This window comes from Palaemon carinicauda, chromosome 40, assembly GCF_036898095.1.
Source record: "Palaemon carinicauda isolate YSFRI2023 chromosome 40, ASM3689809v2, whole genome shotgun sequence".
NCBI classification, from domain to species: Eukaryota; Metazoa; Arthropoda; class Malacostraca; order Decapoda; family Palaemonidae; genus Palaemon; species Palaemon carinicauda.
The window spans coordinates 52,912,243-52,931,151 of record NC_090764.1 but is presented as its reverse complement, the minus strand read 5'-3'; the positions used below and the strand labels follow the sequence as shown (position 1 = coordinate 52,931,151).

At 40.9% G+C, this 18,909-nt stretch overlaps 1 protein-coding gene across 1 annotated transcript in view; it reads left to right on the top strand.

Annotated features, from left to right (window-relative positions):
• The window catches only part of LOC137631785 (fructose-2,6-bisphosphatase TIGAR-like), a 135,330-nt gene that overhangs the window by 59,425 nt on the left and 56,996 nt on the right, over nucleotides 1–18,909 (top strand). Inside the window, exon 4 of the mRNA XM_068363744.1 lies at nucleotides 917–1,060. Coding sequence (XP_068219845.1) covers nucleotides 917–1,060 — 144 coding nt within the window. The remainder of the gene's footprint in view (nucleotides 1–916; nucleotides 1,061–18,909) is intronic.

Genomic DNA, 18,909 nt, shown 5'->3' with positions numbered 1-18,909 from the left:
TAGCTTTGAAATATTCATGCTATTAACACTGGGAAAGTCGTTCAGGCTAACTAAATAACTCATGCGTAATGAACGTTAGCGCCCATGACGCCTACGGTTAAGGCAAAGCTCTCTCACTTAATTTAACCTAATTTCACTGTGAGGCAGGAGCTAAAATTTATACAATGTAAAGATCAAATACTCAACTTTCCAGAGGCAGAAGAGGCTGGAGATTGCATGATATCCGCAAAAAAACAAAGCCGGTCTCTAACATGAAATTATTTTTAAATCACTTTCTAGGCCACTTTTTTCACTTTCTTTTCCTCCACTACTTGTTTATATTCTTAAACCTGTGGATTATACATAGGCCATGACAATCCCAGTTATAGTACATTGTTACACTGATAGTTACTTCCACATTGGCCATCAATCCACTGGTATTGACAGGCCATTGGTGTACGTGGTGTCAGGATGCTCATCCCTTGCATTATCATGCTCAGATGCAGTAATCCTGGGTCAAAAAGTTTCAGCCAGTTTAAAAGATTTCCTCCCACCTTGTGTTGAGTCTCCTTTGTAAAGAGCAAAGGATTGTATTTGTAAAGAAACAAATACCTGAGTTCTTCACACAAACTATACTCTCCATCACATTTCCGGAGGAAGTCCCTGCTGCGATCAGTGAAGAAGGTATGAGTGAGGTGGATGGCGGTACTTATCCCTGCTACTACAGGTTACTTTACGGTTGTTGACACCTTGTTAAAAGTTTATTTTAGTTATATGCCAGTTGGCACTGATTTTTTATATCCATATGAAAAGAACTCAGGTTTGTATAATTAGGAAAAATATAAATTGATTCTATATTTGTCATATTTTCCCTAATTAGATAGATATTGATCTTTAACCAATGTCATGTATAGTAATGAGAATTTTTCTATTCCAGGCAGGAACTAGCTTGTGCAAGAAGAATTTTAGTCGTGTATATGCAAGTGACTTAAAAAGGGCTTATTTAACATGTGAACGTATTTTAGAACAAAATACATGTGCACCACCCCCAATCAAGGTTGACACAAGACTGCGTGAAAGAGTAAGTAGTATGAAGTGTCTTGAACAGATAAGCTTTCCTGTATGTTTGTAGTTGAGTTTACTATTACCTTAAGTGATTTAAATGAAATTCATTTACAGTATTTCAAAACTGACCTATTACTGTACTTATGATTTAGCCAATTTTGTTATCTTGAAACACCCTAAAAAGAAAAAGATACATGCAAAAACAATCCCAGGTTTTGTGTAGGCAACAGCCTCATTTTGTCTTGGACAAAATTTTTAAGCACTATATATTGCATAGTTGAAGGATGGTTTCCTTGTATCCTCTTATTCTGGTTTAAATTCATTGCCTATGTAGCATTTGGATTTTTTTCCATGAGAAGGTGATCTGTGATTTACCATTAATACTAGTACCAAGAATGTAATAGCCCTTTACTGTTGATAGCAAATGGTAATACAGTAGAGTAATACCTCAGGATGTGAAATTAATTTGTTCCAAAGTGGCTTTTATAACATGATTTTTTTCGTACAACGAGTCGCGTTTCACATATAAATCGCCTAATTCGTTCCAAGCTCTATGAAAACACCACATTAAATTATATAATGAATGTAAAACCACAATGAAATAGAGCCAAATACTTTTGAACCATTCAATATACCTAATCTAACCATTAATACCAATAATGAAGTAAATATTAGAACATAATGCAATAATAAATGAAAAATACTAATACGAAAATGTGGAACCTTATTTCTTTCGAGTGAAGCGATGTCCGAAAGTGAAAGTGGTGGCAGAGGAGGAGGGCAAAAGGCTGAAAACATTAACGATGGGCAGAAAATATTAACTCTCAACTTTATGAAACACATTAACAAATGGCAGAAAACATTAACACTTAACTTACGAAACACTTGGAATTAATTAATTTTTCCTTTTATTTCACTTTACATTTTGCTTTTTCTAAATTTCATCAATTTCTTCTTCACTTGCAGTTTTTCAATTTTTAGGGTCACTTTGACCTTCACCTTGACTTACTAATGGCCTGTTTGAACAATAATTATCTAAGGAAGCTTGTTTCTGTACTTTTTAAAATGTTTTTGAAATGACTCGGGCAAATGTCATTAAACTGCGCCTCGCCACCAGAGAACTGTTCCTGAACGACATTCAGTTGCATGGCCTCCAACTTCTTCAGGTCGTCTGTTGTAAGCTCCTCTTGGCACTCCGCGAGAAGCTCATTAATGTCATTCTCATCAACGACCAGCCCCATGGATCTCCCGAGTGAAACGATTTCCTCAACATCAGGTTGCAGAGCAGGTTTAGGATCATCAACGGTTTCAGCTTTGCCTTCAGCTAGGCCGATGTCGAATCCCTCAAAGCTTCGTACGGAGATGGCATCAGACCACAGCTTCTTCCACAAAGAGTTCAATGTGCTCCTCGAAACCTCCTGCCAAGCTTAATAGATGAGTCTGATTCATATTATGATATCGAAATGCTCCTTTCAAAATTCACGAAGGGTGAGGTATGTGCTATCACTGATTTTGAAACATCTCTACATCGAAATGTACCTATCAGAATTTACGAAGGGTGAAGTTTGTGCTGTCAGTGATTTCGAAACATCTCTTGAAGACGTATATAGGTTTTTGAAATTCAAAATCACTTGCTGGTCCATTGGCTGGAGGAGAGGGGTCGTGTTAGGTGGAAGGAAGAGAACCTTGATAAAGGAATATTTTGGGAGGATATCATTCTCGAGGTTAAGAGGGTGAGCAGGGGCATTGTCCAGCACCAGCAGACATTTTAAAGGGAGGTGGTTCTCTTCCCGATAATTTTTAACAATTGTATTGACTCCGGCTTTTGCATTATCCTCCATATCACCGGTAGCTTCTCTTTTAGTTATTTGTTGAACTTGAAGGCTCAAGGACTCTTCGAATGATACCTGTTATCACTGTAGTTTTATCCTCCATGTAAAAGTAAAACTAAATAGGCTGACCTTGCTACTTACACAATACGAATAGGAACATGTGTTACCAGTGCTTTAAAGGGGGAGATAACGTGCAGTGTTCAATCGTAAGCAGAGGCTGACGAATCATATTCTGGTCAGTGCCAACCACTTAATTCAGTTGTCAGGTGACTGAACAGATACATATTCTGAGATGTACCGTAAAGATTCCAGAAAACTAGTGCAGTGTGTAGTCTGTGGAAGTAAGGGCCTTTCCACTCGTAATCCCAAAGTACTGTACAGTGAGCCCTTAACATTTGTGAATTTGAATATATATGTGAAGGCTTGCCAGATCAATAGAATTATATTTATTCCAGCACCAAATACAAACCTTTCTGCTTTTTACTATGGAGATATATTTCGATGACAGCTGAAACTATCCGTAACACTTTTAGCAAGGTGTTACGCCCCTCCGCTGATTAGCAGGGCAGTAGCGGGTGGTAGATCCAGCACCCTGCTTACACCCACAGTAGTCAACGCAAGCCACTTTGCATTTCGGCTCGGAGGAGAGCTAACATTGTCAGTTCTCCTACGCTTTATTCGGTTTAACAACCCTAATTAAGAACCAACTGGCCTAAAGTTATAAATATTCCTTTTATCATATACGGAATGGTTTTCCGTAAGCGTTTCAGTTTACTGTAACACTTTGCTTCTGTTCACCTTCATTCCTATAGCTTCAGAGTAGGAAAGAGAGCAGAGACAGACTGAGTCCCTTCTGGGTTTCCAGTTGGGGAACTTTTCCTTCCGACGGAGAATTACCCTCCTCCAGCCACTGTCCAGCAATCTTGCTTGCAGGAGGAATTGCCGACAGCAGCAAGGCTCTTCGGAGCAAAGCTCTTCAGAACTTGACGACAAAGGAGTTAGGCGACTCCTTGCAGTTTCTGCTCATTGCCGTCATACCCTAATGGTACAAAACAAGTCTCATGAGCATTTTCCCTTGGGTCTTTGCTGCAGATGGTAATGCTTGTCAACCGCTTGTGGTTGTTGCCTTTCCCATCGACGAGTCTCTTAAGCTTTAACTCGTTAGAATTATTGCCAACATCCTACCTTTGAGAGCTTTGTGTGGCCAGGCCCTCCGGGATTTGTGCCTCATGGTTTTAACCTCTTACAAAGGGAAAAACCTCTCGTAGGCTGTAATTCTTCGTAGTGCTGCCTCTTGGGGCACAACAAAGCTTATATGGAGCTTTATAAGGCCAGGACCTTCGGGACCTGTCCTAATAATTTTAAACTCTTACGAAGGAGTAACTTATGTTCTTTGACTAGAGAATGACGAACCTAACGTGCTTAACCTCTCACCCAGTAAGGTGGGGGGGCGGGGCGAGGAGCTCAGAACGCACTACCATCTACGAAAGGGGTGGGCAAACTTTTCAGTGTAAGAGTCACATTCAGAAATTCTCAAATTTTAAGGGCTGCTTAATGTATTAAGTAAAATAATTGATATTCAAAATAGCCAAAAGAAAAGGTGTTTAAAGAAAAAAATAGCAATTACTTTTTAAATTAGTATTTTAAAGCAGACACTTCACATGAAACACATTTATTTGAAAAACAAAGTAACTCAATAAGTAACAGAACAATGTCAATAAGAATGATGCATCTGACTGCAGTCATTTACCTTTGTCAAGTTGGTTGTGCTGATCCATATGAAGACTTGAGTCTGTGAGAAATTATCTGTTCTTTGGCTTGTTAACTTTCACAATAAAGAAAGTCTGCTGACAAATGTAAGTTGAGGCAAACAACAATAATATTCTTGCAAATTTCTTCATATTTTGAAACTTTTCTGAGGACAGAGATGCATAAAACTCGACCAGTGGTTTAGTTTCAAACATCCTCTTTAATGAGTTGTTGGTTTGCAAATCAATCAGTTCCTTTTGTAGTTCTTCAGTAGCTGTTTCAATGTCACAGACAAAAGGTGGGCTGAGCAAATCGAACTGTCCTTCAGTTGCCTTGATATCAGCGAATCTTCTGATAAATTCCTCTTTTAAAGCCGTTAACTGGGAACTGTACTTGTCTGATAATGCTTATGTAACTGCTTGTGTTTTCAAAAGTAAAATTAAAAAAAAAAAAATTTCATTCAGCTGCTTGGCAAAAAGTTTAAGTTTCTATTGAAAGACTTTCACTCAGACTCCCTGGTACAATTCATGAGTAAATATACCCTTGCCTTGTAACTTTGTGTTTAGCTCATTTGCTTTTGCATTATGTCCACAGCAAATGCAAAATCACAAACCCATTTATCACTCCATTTCCTTTGATAAGTCACAAGAGATGTCTTTCTTTTTGAAAAACATGAAACTCACTGCTTTGAGGTCCTACACCCTCTTTAGTACTTTTCCCATGCTTAACCAGCGGACATTTGTGTGGTACAGCACATCAGTAAAATCTACCTTGATGTCTTCCAAGAAACTTCGGAGTTGCCTGTGTTTCAGTTCCTGTTCTCTTATTGAATTTGCTGTAAGCACCACTGGATCCATAACATGTTTGATTTTTAAAGAAGACTTATATAGGTTTTCTTGATGTATGATGAAAGGAAAAGACAACGTGCTGTACAGTGGAAAATCTTCCCGGATTTTATCATTAATCAACTTCACAAGGCTAGAATGTTTACCTATGAGTGAAGGAGCACTATCAGCTATAATAGTTATTGACATTCTGTCCCCAAATAACGTCAGTATATAACTTGATCTTGGCGGGCTGCTTGAAAACTTTTGGCAGGCTGCATTTGGCCTGAGGGCCAGGGTTTGCTTACCTCTGATCTACAAGCTTACTTACCTACTCGCTCGCCCTCATTGGGAGTACAGCGAGCATGCACAGCTATGCACTAGATCCATCTCTCGCTATAACAAACAGCTGAGGGAGCTTAGCGCGCAGCTACAACTATGTGCTATATCTCCCTATCACCACAACATACAGTTGAGTGAGTTCACCGCACACTGATATCTATGCGCTTAACCCGATACTCGCCAACTGTAGAGGGTGTTCAGCACGTTTGCCTTCCTAAGTGCTTAATACCTCACGTGCCTATGGGGGAGTTCAGCGCGCAACCATAGCTATACACTATATAATTGGCCTTCCTTATTTGTGGAATCAATCTTTGAGTATTGGTAGTTTGCGATGACAAAAACCGCTTAACATATTAAAAAAATCACATACTCGCGGTTTCCTAATAATTACTCTCATGGCTGCACATTTTCAAACCAATCGCACAAAGCAGAACAGCCTAATTCTGGGCTCCAAGTATTCAGAGGGATATAGATGGACTGGAATTAGTTCCAACACTAAGGCAATTTGGATAGAGAGGAAGGATGGAACATTTGAACTTATTTGATCTGCAGACTCAACGATTAAGGGGACAGTTAATAGAGGCACTCAAAATTCTTAAAGGAATAACAAATGTAGATTACAACAATCTATTCACACTTTTAGTCTAGAGGTAACGGATACAAACTGGAATTGAAAAGATACAACACCACTCAATGTGGAAATTTCGTTACATACAAAATAGCGAATACTTGGAATAGACTTCCAGCAGATATAGTAAACAGTAACACAGTAAACGAGTTCAAGAAAAAGTTAGATGAGATCATAAGAAGTCTCTAAATGCTTGAAGTAAATCCCTCTACCAAAGGGCATGTGAAGTCTCCGCGGATGAACTATAAAGTCTTTGAGACATCCAAAATCCTTGTAACACACACACACACACACACACACACACACACACACACACTCTCTCTCTCTCTCTCTCTCTCTCTCTCTCTCTCTCTCTCTCTCTCTCTCTCTCTCTCTCTCTCTCTCTCTCTCAACTCACTTTGCCAGAAAATATGACCATATGTAAAATAATCTACACAAAATTTCCTATAAATATTCTTCTATGCATATTTTTGATATATCACACTGTTTTCGTGCCAAGCCTACGAAAAAGTTTGTGACTTGTTATGCCTGCCTCCAATCTCCTAAATTTGTCTCAAGGGTATCCTTCCTCTTTTTGTTTCTGGCTTAGGACAGACAGTGAGTGCTCAGTGGCAGAGTTGCCACCCTTGCACCCAACCATCCACCCTAATTATGAAATTATCAACTTAAACAATGCTTTACCAGTTCTTGCTTCACAATTAGAAGTATTGATTTCCAGGATAGCATTGGTCTTCTCATAATGGGTAGTACATTGTTCTTCATAGGAAAGTACTGTCATGAGAAGCAATTTAGTTCTTTTGTAGAATGGTTGTAAGATAACAGCTTGGCACGTATATATCTACTGTATCTATCTCTTGCCTGACGCCTTCATTCCTTGCGGGGTGGCCATGAACCAACCTCCTCAGGGAGGTTTGATTACTTTCTTTTTAACTGTATTTACTTTTCATTAGGAGTAGGTTGCTAGCCCTCCTATGATATATTCTTATTCTATTTCATGAGTCTCTTCACCCTCTTGACATCAAGGAGTTTCTAATGTGGCACCAAGGGGATCGCCACAGTCCGTTTCATCATCAATTCCGCCAAAGTTTGAACATGACAACCCCTTGTAAGAAACATATCACAGAATATTTTAATCCGGCCTTTCTACAGTTGCAGGTGGCAGTCATCTAACCTCTAGCACATTTGCAAGAGACAACGTTGAGCGGGTCTGGTGGAGCTGGGTTTTTATCTGTAGTGACTGAAACCAATCCTTTTATAGGTGCATTCCAACCCAATTTGTTGGTGACAAGTCATTTCCCAACCACTTTTGCACTTGGTAATATGTACATAGGGAATGAAATAAAGCAGCTGCATCTGTAAGTGGCAAAGAAGCCAAAGTGAATTTACTTTTAATGAGTGACTGAGCATAGCACAGATATCTCAAATCAAAAGGGATTCACATTCATTATGCCCATAAAAGTGAAGAGTGAAATTGTTTCTTGCTTCAGCAATCTTTACAGGTTCAGCAGATGGTTCTTTAAAGACAGCAACAAGATCTTTTAGTTCATGTTTTTCCCAAAAGCCTTATGAACTTAGGTTTTCCCTGTCTAAAAATGGCAGAAGTAGTGTTGGACCCACTAATGCATGTAAGAAGAAAATGTTGTCCTTGATGACTGATCCAAATTTCATGGAGGTTGGTGTGTACAGCATGCTTTCTGTATTTTCTCTGCCTGGTTTTAAGATGTACAGTATATATTTGACCTTGATCCAAGCAAGGCTGTAAGGATGATTAAGTGGTCTACATCTTCTCCTACGATTGTTACTGATTCAGCCATGATAGATTCTTCAATAGCTGTTACAACAGTCAGTCTGTCTGCATTTTCAGTAGCCTGTTTTTCTGTATAACCCTCATTGATCAGTCTAGTGGTGAGCATTGTAACAAGCTGGCCCTTATTTCTCTCATTTGAAAGAAACCTGGTTTGACTTGTTGTTGCAGGGATTAATTCATCAAACATTGTGTCTGTGGTAGAACAAATCATTTGCCGAGCACACTCAGCACATTTTGTACTTTTATCTGCTAGATTGTTTGGATATCCATCAAATATGAGAATGGCATTTCTCGTGTAGTAGTTCTCTACATATTTAGTGTACCTCTTTAGAATGGCTGAAATCATCATCTTTTTGCCAAACAACTCGATGCATCAGAAATCCTCCATCAATAACAAAAACCGTGTCGCCAACAATTCTTGTGTCACTAAGAGGTTTAGCGCATTCCTATTTCATAAGAAATGTACAAGGGTTATGGAGGTAGTTCATACCCAAAATTAAGTTTGAATAGTTCATGTGAGTTCTTGGTGAATGAAATTCTTCTAAATAACATCGCAGGTTCAACTGGACATGCAAAATTTCGTATTTTTATTCCTGTCATGGTAGTTCCTATGGGTTTGACTCTATTCCTCTGGCCAAACTTGACTTTTGCAAAGTTACTGCCAATAGTATTTGACATTGAAACTACTCTAGCATCATAAGCATTACAAAGATTTGTTTCTATATCTCCCGTTAATCCTGTGCTTATCGACATAATGCCTTCAAAATCTAGAAATGGTGGGTGGGATAAGAACCAACCTACAAAGTGCTGAAGATCTTTGTTATCTCTTGAAATGTGAGCCTTTCTGGCATCCGTATACTGCTCTCCTGTATTGTAAGCAATATCACAATACTCAATTGTCTCTGTGATCCTCAAATTGATAGGCATTCCAAGAACCTATCTGGTTAGCACAAAGTCTGACATTCCTCTACCATGGGTTAGTCAACCAGAACTCTTCATGGAACACATCAAAGTCTGTTCAATGGTTATGTCAGACTAGATGTCAGACGAAAATTTTTCTGACCTTAATGTAAAATAACCCTTTTGAACAGTCTTCATATTCCTTTGGGGCAGGCTATGCAGTCCTTCAAGTCTAACATGTCTTGTAGATACAACTGAGCTGATGTTGCATACAAGAAATGACCACTGACATGAAAATAGGGTGGCATCTTTTGACTTGTTTCCTGGTGTAGTTTCTAGTTACCTGATTGCTCTGCTTCAATAAAATGTTTTACCAGTGTTACCATTTCAAAATACTGCAACCAGAGTTTTGCAGTTGCACCTTTACTCTTCATCAAACTCAGTGTACCCTTAAACTTGCAAAGCACTTCAGTGTCAGTTAATGGAGAGTTAATCTACTGTAAGTTTGTTTCTATTGTTGACTGTTCATCAGAAGAGAGATCAGTTTCATCCAAAATTAGTGTAGCTAGTGCAGCATGAACAAGTATGTGTGGCCTGAGAGCTCTTACATAAGCATGCCCAGTCAACATTTTGACAACAGATGCATTTACATATGCAGTATTAAAAAGTTCTCTTATTTCATTTCCATTCATGATGTAGCCAATGACACCCATAAAGGACATCAGTAAGTGGAAACCACCAAGGCATACAAAAACATTTCTTAGGTGTGAGTCTTGATTACATTTAACCACAAAGGCACGAGCCTTCATATACAAAGGCTGGTCAAAGGTTACAAAGCAATTTTGTTGTTTCTGTTCTTTTCATTTCTCTACAGCTTGGTTAAGTACTGTGGATATGGGGTCATAATCTGTAGGTGGAGAATTTATAAAGGGAAGATGAAGATCTGGGACACATCATATGGCAAGTGTACAGTACATTTCTCCATGTAACCATTCCATCCTGAACACACTGCCTTCTTTTGCCATTTTCCATGTAGCCATAAGAGTTCCAATGTTGCTACTGACACATTGGTGGAAAATTCATTAATATTTGCTAAATCCCTAACTTTTATATGCAGCACCTCTGTTTTCAAATGCTTTAATGGAAACAAGTCCAAATTGTCCAACAGAGGATGCAGAGGGGATCTTTTGTATTGACTGATTTGAAGGGATAATTTGGAAAAGGCATGACACACTGAATCCCTCCTATACTGTGGAAAGTGTTGAATCCATCAATCATGTAAATGTTCACATCAGCATTTTTAAACACAAACTGTGTAAATGAGTCAGTCTGAGGTTCCATGGTTGGATGATGTAAAGGTGATATTTGAAAGAGAGATGCCTCAGCATATAATCCCAAGATAGGGGGTTAGAACCATACTTTTGACTTAGATGAACAGAAAGGCTTATTTGTTTAGGAGATATGAAAGAATATGGTCTAGCTGCAGTCAGAATAGCATGTGAAATTGTTGTGCACTTATCCCATTTACTTTTATCAATTTTCTTGTTCTTCAGTACAACAGTTTTAACAGGACAGCTGAGGGTATCTGGTATAAGAGAATCCATGTCAGTTGAGAAATTTTCTGGACATGGATACAGATCAGTTTCATATATCTGAGACCTTATATCTTCAGCAATTATATTGGCGACTGCATTTACTACTTGAAGTCGCTCTTCTTTCTCGCCCTTCTGTGTTTTTCATACCAAGCATCAGAGAAACACACCACAGTCTTTCTGTTTTTGTTCACGGAAACAATAATGTCGTGTCCATATCTTTCAATTCAGTCTTTGTTTTTTTCAGGTGGTAGCTCACCCTCATATGCCTCAAAAATTTTACTGAAAGTAAAGTGACATTATTCTCCATTTTCTTCCAGGTACTGTACTGTCGTTAAAAGCATGTGTCATTGCCTCTATAACTGTATCACTTTTGTGATGGCTCATCATTTCTTATTTCACCAGCTTTCAAAATAGCATCCCAACATGAAGAGTCTCTACACGATGAACAGATTCATGCTCACTTAAAAGTTTTTTTGCTTTGTTTTTTCAAAAAATCATATGAAGCATCCTTTCAACAAACACAATTATTAAGAAAGTCAAAATCTGGGATTAAACTTTTCCGACATGTTGTAGGTACTTGAGATTGTTCCTGTCTTGACCGGAAAGCTTTCGCATTCCTTGCTTTTATGTACACCTTCCTACATTTTTCATGCACTTTCACACTCCAGGCCTTTTAATTGATATTGTTTTCCATCTTTCCATTTAGTGCTGTAGTCTATCAATAGCACACCTTTTTCTTTTACTTCTCGAGTCTCACCCTTGGAAAGTTCTCCTTCACAAATAAAGCATTTCATTAATGAAGGCATTTTTTCAATATTAAACTTAGCCGGTGATTATATAAGCTGCAGCTCTGCTGCCCGACAGAAAAACTCTACGTTCAAAATACGCCAGCGATCGCTATGCAGGTAGGGGGTGTACATCAACAGCGCCATCTGTCGAGCAGGTACTCAGTACTCAATGTAAACACAGAACTCAATTTTCTCTCTGTCGTGCCACCGGCAAGACCTACTAAATTCGCTGTTGCTTACTGGATTGGTTTTCACATATTTGGTGAAGTACACATTTCTAGTTTTGAGCTTTCGCTATGCAGGTGTTTTATCTTCATCTCAAAACTTGAACTCGTTTTGGATAGATTAAATTATGGTGACAAAGAGAGTATGGACTCTCTTTTACTTTTAAATGGCCGACCCTTCCCTTAGACGGAAGTGTGTTTAGGTTTTTAGTAATTTTGCTTAACACGTTATAGATCTATTTTTATGTTTTGTTTATATGCGACCTTTCCTGATAGTAGGCGGTCCTAACTTGGAACCAAAGTTAATCAACGTTGAGCCCGTTATATCGTATTTAGCCTTTAAAGAATTTAAAACTTTTTAAATTTAATGTTTTATGAAAGATTTTCTTTGATAGTCTTCGTACTGTTTTCAAAGATGAACTAACGTTTAGTTTTTTAGACTACGCAGTTGTTGACGTTCAGGACGTTCAACATGCGCTCTATCGTTACGATAGAGAGAGAGTGTCTCACGGTTTCACTTTGCAGTAAGAGTAAATCGATTCTGACGTTTTGTTCATTCTTTCTTAGCTTAAATGTTTTAAATTCTAAATTAAAGGAACTTTTTATATGGAAAACCTTTCAGTTTTTTCCTTTAGTCAAATAAAATTTTTTTTTGACGATATATAATTGGGCTCTTCTCTTAGGTGCGTAATCAAGAGAGAAAGAGAGAGAGAGATAGAGACGGAGGGAGAGAGAGGAGAGAAAACGTTCCGTTCAAGCGGGTAACGTTCTCGTGTTACTCTCGTCCCTAGTCTCTGTACGGGGAGGAAGGTAAACGTTTCTAGGGTTTTATTCTTGTCCCCAGGCTATGTGCGGTGAGAGATTGTAAACGTAGTTTATTTGAACTAGTGTTTAGTCTCTTTCCCAGCCACTGAATTTTTTATCTTTATATATGTTTTCTGTTTTTTGCTAGTATTAATGAGCTGCATTATACGACTGATTTCGCAATTACTACCTTTTAATGAAGAGTAGAATTGCGTGTTTCAGGTAGAAATCAGTAAAAGTTTCGATTTCAGTGAATAAGTGCAAAACAGAAAATCGATAAAGTGATATGCGCAAAGTGTTACAGTGTTGCGTCCGAGGGTTCGTCTGTTCGTGCCTGTCGTTCACCTAGTCCGGGACCTCTTGCAAGCTCCCAAGCCCAGGGGAGAAGTAATGTCGAACGACTTATGGGTTCGAGAGGCCTTGATCAACGAACAGACGTTTTTCCCTCCGTGGTTTCGGGCGTATCTACCGAAGATCGCCCCACCCACACAAAGACGAGAGAGCCCATTTATTTCTCGTCTGCGGAAGAGGTTTCTCGTAAGAAACCATGGACCAAGGTCTCGCGGCTTATTAAGCGCAAGTCGGTCCCTTCCGCGCAAGTCCAACGGCCCAGTTGTAGCCACTGGGTCAGTTCGGACTCGCTGCAGTCTTCCGACGACTGCTCACCTCCTAAGAGAGGCAAAGCGGTACCGCATCAGGCAGTCACACCGTCTGTTGCCGCACCTGCTCTTGTAGACCCTAAGTGGTCTTTGCTGCAGACCATGCAGTCTCAGTTAACGTCATTGATGCAGGACTTTCTTGCGGAGAAGGTTGACACCAACCTCTAGCCTACAACCAACCACGGTTGTGCGTCCTGTGGACGCTGAGGCGACCTTCTGCCGCACTCCAGCTGAGAGAGTCCCGCCACCCATGCGTTCCAGTGTACCCTGCCAGCCGCATGTTGACGTTCAGCGACGCACGGAACCTTCCGTTGACGTTCGCGAAGTACAACAACAGTCTAAGTTGTTTTGTTTTGACGCGGTGCGTCAACCTCCGCATTCTAGAGTTGTTTTGACTGCTCAGTCTAGACAGTCAAAGCAGTCTCGAGTGGACACTGTACGTCCTCACGCACCTGTTGTGGTTGACAGTTCAGTTGTTGACAGTTCACAGACTGTCAAGCAGTTACATGACGTTGCCTTCTGGTCTGCTACTAATGCTCCAGTGAGAGACTCACTGAGGTAACCTAGCTTTTTTCGGACAAGGTTCCTGTAGATGAGGAAGTTGCTGTTCTCCCTCCTACTGATATTCCCTTGAGGACGCTGTCAGATGGAGAGGAGCCTTAAGCTGCTTAGCCTCCTATGGACTTTAATTAAATCATGATGATTTTTTTTTTTAAGGATCTTCGTCCGGATCTTGTAACTGCTGCTCCTCGTTCGCCTAAACGTCAGAACTTACACTAGGCCTAGCTACTTCGAAGCCGTTGTTTTTAAGCTAGTGCTCTCTCGCTCTCCTAGAGAGCGTTACGTTGGCTAGGCGACTGGTTTTTGCACCAGGAGGAGTTTTTAGGGATACAGCCTTTGATTTCCCTTCTTTTAAACTGGCTTATAGAGCGAGAGTCTGATATGACACGAGAGAAGTTCTCGGCTTGGGAGTTCATGCCTCTGCCCAGATAGACTTCTCAATTCTGGTAGACTCGCCCTGGCGCCTAGCCAGGAGACGCTCCAAGTTGTTTACAGGTCAACTTCTCAGCTTTTGTCAAGCCTTTGAAGTTTTGATGTACTATTATGTCACACATAACAAGGCTTTCAGGGATGGTAAACGGTTCCGCCTCAGTCGCTAACCCCGTCTGTTGCCACACCTGCTCCCGTAGACCCTAAATGGGCTTTGCTGCAAGCCATGCAGTCCAAGCTTGCGTCCTTGATAGAGGACTTAAATGCGGAGAAGAACCTTCTGGCCAACAACCTTCCAACCGGTCGGTTGTGCGCCCTGTTGACGCTGAGGTAACCTACTCGCGTCTGCCAGTTGAGGTGGTTCCTCCTTCTGGACAACAACCTTCCAACCGGTCGGTTGTGCGCCCTGTTGACGCTGAGGTAACCTACTCGCGTCTGCCAGTTGAGGTGGTTCCTCCTTCTGGCCAACAACCTTCCAACCGGTCGGTTGTGCGCCCTGTTGACGCTGAGGTAACCTACTCGCGTCTGCCAGCTGAGGTGGTTCCTCCACCGATGCGACCCAGTGTGGGTTGCCAGTCGCACGTTGACGTTAAGCGACGCTCGGAGGTGGTTGTTGACGTTCAGGACGTTCAACAACCAGCAGAGGTGACTTGTTGTGACGCAGTGCGTCAACCTCAGCAACCCGGTAGGGTGTTGACTGCACAACCCAGACGGTCTAGACAGTTTCGGGTTGACGCTGTACTTCCTCGCGCACCCATGGTTGTTGACAGTTCACAGACTGTGCAGCAGTTCCATGATATTGCGTCCGGCTCCGTCACGCATCCACCAGTGCGACCGGATTCAGCGAGTCAGACGTTGCCCACTCCGTTGCCGTTTCCTCATCAGTTTCGGATGAGGAACCCTCTGATGAGGACGTTGCTGAACAAGACGATCAGCCCCCAGCCCTGCTATCCATCCAGAAGATGCTGAAGAAAGAACGCTGCTCAGTCAGGCTGTGGATGAGTCTGGTAGGGACACTGTCATCCGTGGATCAATTTGTGTCACTAGGAAGACTACACCTCCGTCCTCTTCTATACCATCTAGCTTTTCACTGGAAAAGGACAAGACGCTAGAAGCGGTCTCGATCCCGGTTTCCGGAAAGATAAAGTCTTGTCTGACTTGGTGAAAGGACTATATCAACCTTAGAGAGGGTCTTCCCCTGACTGTTCAGACTCCCAACCACGTTCTCTTCTCGGACGCATCGGACGTAGGCTGGGGTGCGACATTAGACGGTCGGGAATGCTCGGGATTATGGAACTCGAGTCAAAGGACAATGCATTTCAACTGCAAGGAGCTACTGGCAGTACGTCTGACCTGGAAAAGCTTCAGGTCTCTCCTTCAAGGCAAAGTGGTGGAGGTGAACTCGGACAACACCACGGCTTTGGCGTACATCTCCAAGCAAGGAGGGACCTACTCTCTGACGTTGTACGAGATCGCAAGGGACCTCCTCACCTGGTCAAAAGGTCTAGACATATCACTAGTAACGAGGTTCATCCAAGGCAACTTGAATGTCATGGCAGATTGTCTCAGTCGGAAGGGACAAATAATTCCAACAGAATGGACCCTCCACAAGGATGTATGCAAGAAACTTTGGGCCACCTGGGGCCAGCCAACCATAGATCTCTTCGCAACCTCGATGACCAAGAGGCTCCCAATATTTTGCTCACCAATCCCGGACCCAGCAGCAGTTCATATAGATGCCTTTCTACTAGATTGGTCACATCTAGATCTTTATGCATTCCCTCCGTTCAAGATTGTCAACAAGGTACTGCAGAAGTTCGCCTCTCACGAAGGGACAAGGTTGACGCTAGTTGCTCCCCTCTGGCCCGCGAGAGAATGGTTCACCGAGGTACTTCGATGGCTAGTAGACGTTCCCAGAACACTTCCCCTAAGGGTGGACCTTCTACGTCAGCCACGCGTAAAGAAGGTACACCAAGGCCTCCACGCTCTTCGTCTGACTGCCTTCAGACTATCGAAAGACTCTCGAGAGCTAGAAGCTTTTCGAAGGAGGCAGCCAGAGCGATTGCTAGAGCAAGGAGAACATCCACCCTTAGAGTCTACCAATCGAAGTGGGAAATCTTCCGAAACTGGTGCAAGTCAGTATCCGTATCCTCAACCAGTACCGCTGTAACTCAAATAGCTGACTTCCTCTTATATCTGAGGAAAGAACGATCTCTTTCAGCTCCCACTATCAAGGGTTACAGAAGCATGTTGGCATCAGTCTTCCGTCACAGAGGCTTAGATCTTTCCAACAATAAAGATCTTCAGGACCTCCTTAAGTCTTTTGAGACCACGAAGGAGCGTCGTTTGGTTACACCTGGTTGGAATTTAGACGTGGTACTAAGATTCCTTATGTCAGACAGGTTCGAACCGCTACAATCAGCCTCCCTGAAAGATCTCACCTTAAAGACTCTTTTCCTGGTATGCTTAGCCACAGCTAAAAGAGTCAGTGAGATTCATGCCTTCAGCAAGAACATCGGATTCTCATCCGAAACGGCTACATGTTCTACAACTTGGTTTTCTAGCCAAAACGAGCTGCCTTCTCGGCCTTGGCCAATATCGTTCGATATTCCAAACTTTTCGTATGGTTGGAAATGAACTAGAAAGAGTCTTATGTCCTGTAAGAGCTCTTAAGTTCTATTTAAAACGAACTAAACCTTTACGAGACCCGTCTGAAGCTTTATGGTGTTCAGTTAAGAAACCATCTTTGCCTATGTCAAAGAATGCTTTATCCTATTTTATCAGACTGTTAATACGAGAAGCTCATTCCCATCTGAATGAGGAAGACCAAGCTTTGCTGAAGGTAAGGACACACGAAGTTAGAGCTGTCGCAACTTCCGTGGCCTTTAAACAAAATAGATCTCTGCAAAGTATAATCGACGCAACCTATTGGAAAAGCAAGTCAGTGTTCGCGTCTTTTTATCTTAAGAATGTCCAGTCTCTTTACGAGAACTGCTACACTCTGGGACCATTCGTAGCAACGAGTGCAGTAGTGGGTGAGGGCTCAACCACTACAATTCCCTAATTCCATAACCTTTTTAATCTTTCTCTTGAAATGTTTTATTATTGTTTTTGAGTTTTCCGGAAGGCTAAGAAGCCTTTCGCATCCTACTTGATTTGGCGGGTGGTCAAAGTCATTTCTTGAGAAGCGCCTAGATTAGAGGTTTTGATGAGGTCCTGTTGTATGGGTTGCAACCCTTGATACTTCAGATCCTAGGGGTCGCTCAGCATCCTAAGAGGATCGCGAGGCTCCGTAAGGAAGACGTACTTAAAAAGGCAGAGTAATTGTTCAAGTCGACTTCCTTACCAGGTACTTATTTATTTTATGTTTGTTATTTTGAATAACTGCTAAAATGAAATACAAAATACTTAGCTCATAATAATGTCAACGTGTAATGCTGGTCTCTACCCACCCCCCTGGGTGTGAATCAGCTTATATAATCACCGGCTAAGTTTAATATTGAAAAATGTTATTTTTATTACTAAAATAAATTTTTGAATATACTTACCCGGTGATTATATATTAAAGGACCCTCCCTTCCTCCCCAATAGAGACCCAGTGGACCGAGGAGAAAATTGAGTTCTGTGTTTACATTGAGTACTGAGTACCTGCTCGACAGATGGCGCTGTTGATGTACACCCCCTACCTGCATAGCGATCGCTGGCGTATTTTGAACGTAGAGTTTTTCTGTCGGGCAGCAGAGCTGCAGCTTATATAATCACCGGGTAAGTATATTCAAAAATTTATTTTAGTAATAAAAATAAAATTTTTCATAATATAGCAATCACTGATAGGTTATGGGTCTGTTTTCATAGTTCTGAAACAAAAGAGCTACAGTTTGCTCAGAAACTTAAAGCTCTATTTAATATTGCATGCAAGAAAAATAACCACATGCTATTCAGGTGCAAAGGGTAGGAAAAATTCAGATTCAAATATCATCATACTTCTGGCACTAAAACAGTGCAAAAAATGAAAAAAAAAAATGAATGAGATTTTATAGGAAATTTTATGACAGTTATTTTATGTTTCAGTAAACTTTCAGCTATGTTAAGTCCTAAGTGAGATATTTGAAAAAAAAAAAAAACTTTTTTCGCCGCCATTTTTCCAAGATGGCGGCCAAATCCTGGGCTGTAGAAGGGTGCAAAATTAATGTTATTAAGTATCCTATTACAAAAATGATGAAGCTTGTTCCAGCTTTCCATGAATTTTTTCTTTATTCGCCCTTTTTTTCCTCCTATATTGTCTGGTCTGTATTTGTTGAAAAAAATTCATACTTTTTAAATAAATCTTTTTAAAATTACCACAATGTGATGATATGAAATTTGTTGAAATATAATCATCTCAAGTTTTGATACTGTGTGCTGGAAGTGTAGTGTTGAGCACTTAAAACAGATGTTCAGCCATTCCTTGAATATCACTGAAAGCTGTTGACCACTATGAATCTCTTTTCCCCTTCTGACTGCTTTATAAATAATTAAATAGTGCGTGGGACTGAAAATTATGGCGAGACACATTTCTTGTTCTTATCTTATGCTATGCAAAGGAACAGGCCCTACAGGCTGAAGTACAGACTATGCTAGAGTAGGATGGTGTCTTTGAGGTCTTGGAAGGGACCCCAGACTTCTACAGTTGTTTATTTCTTGTAGAAAAGAGATCTGGAGGCTGAAGACCAATCATCGATCT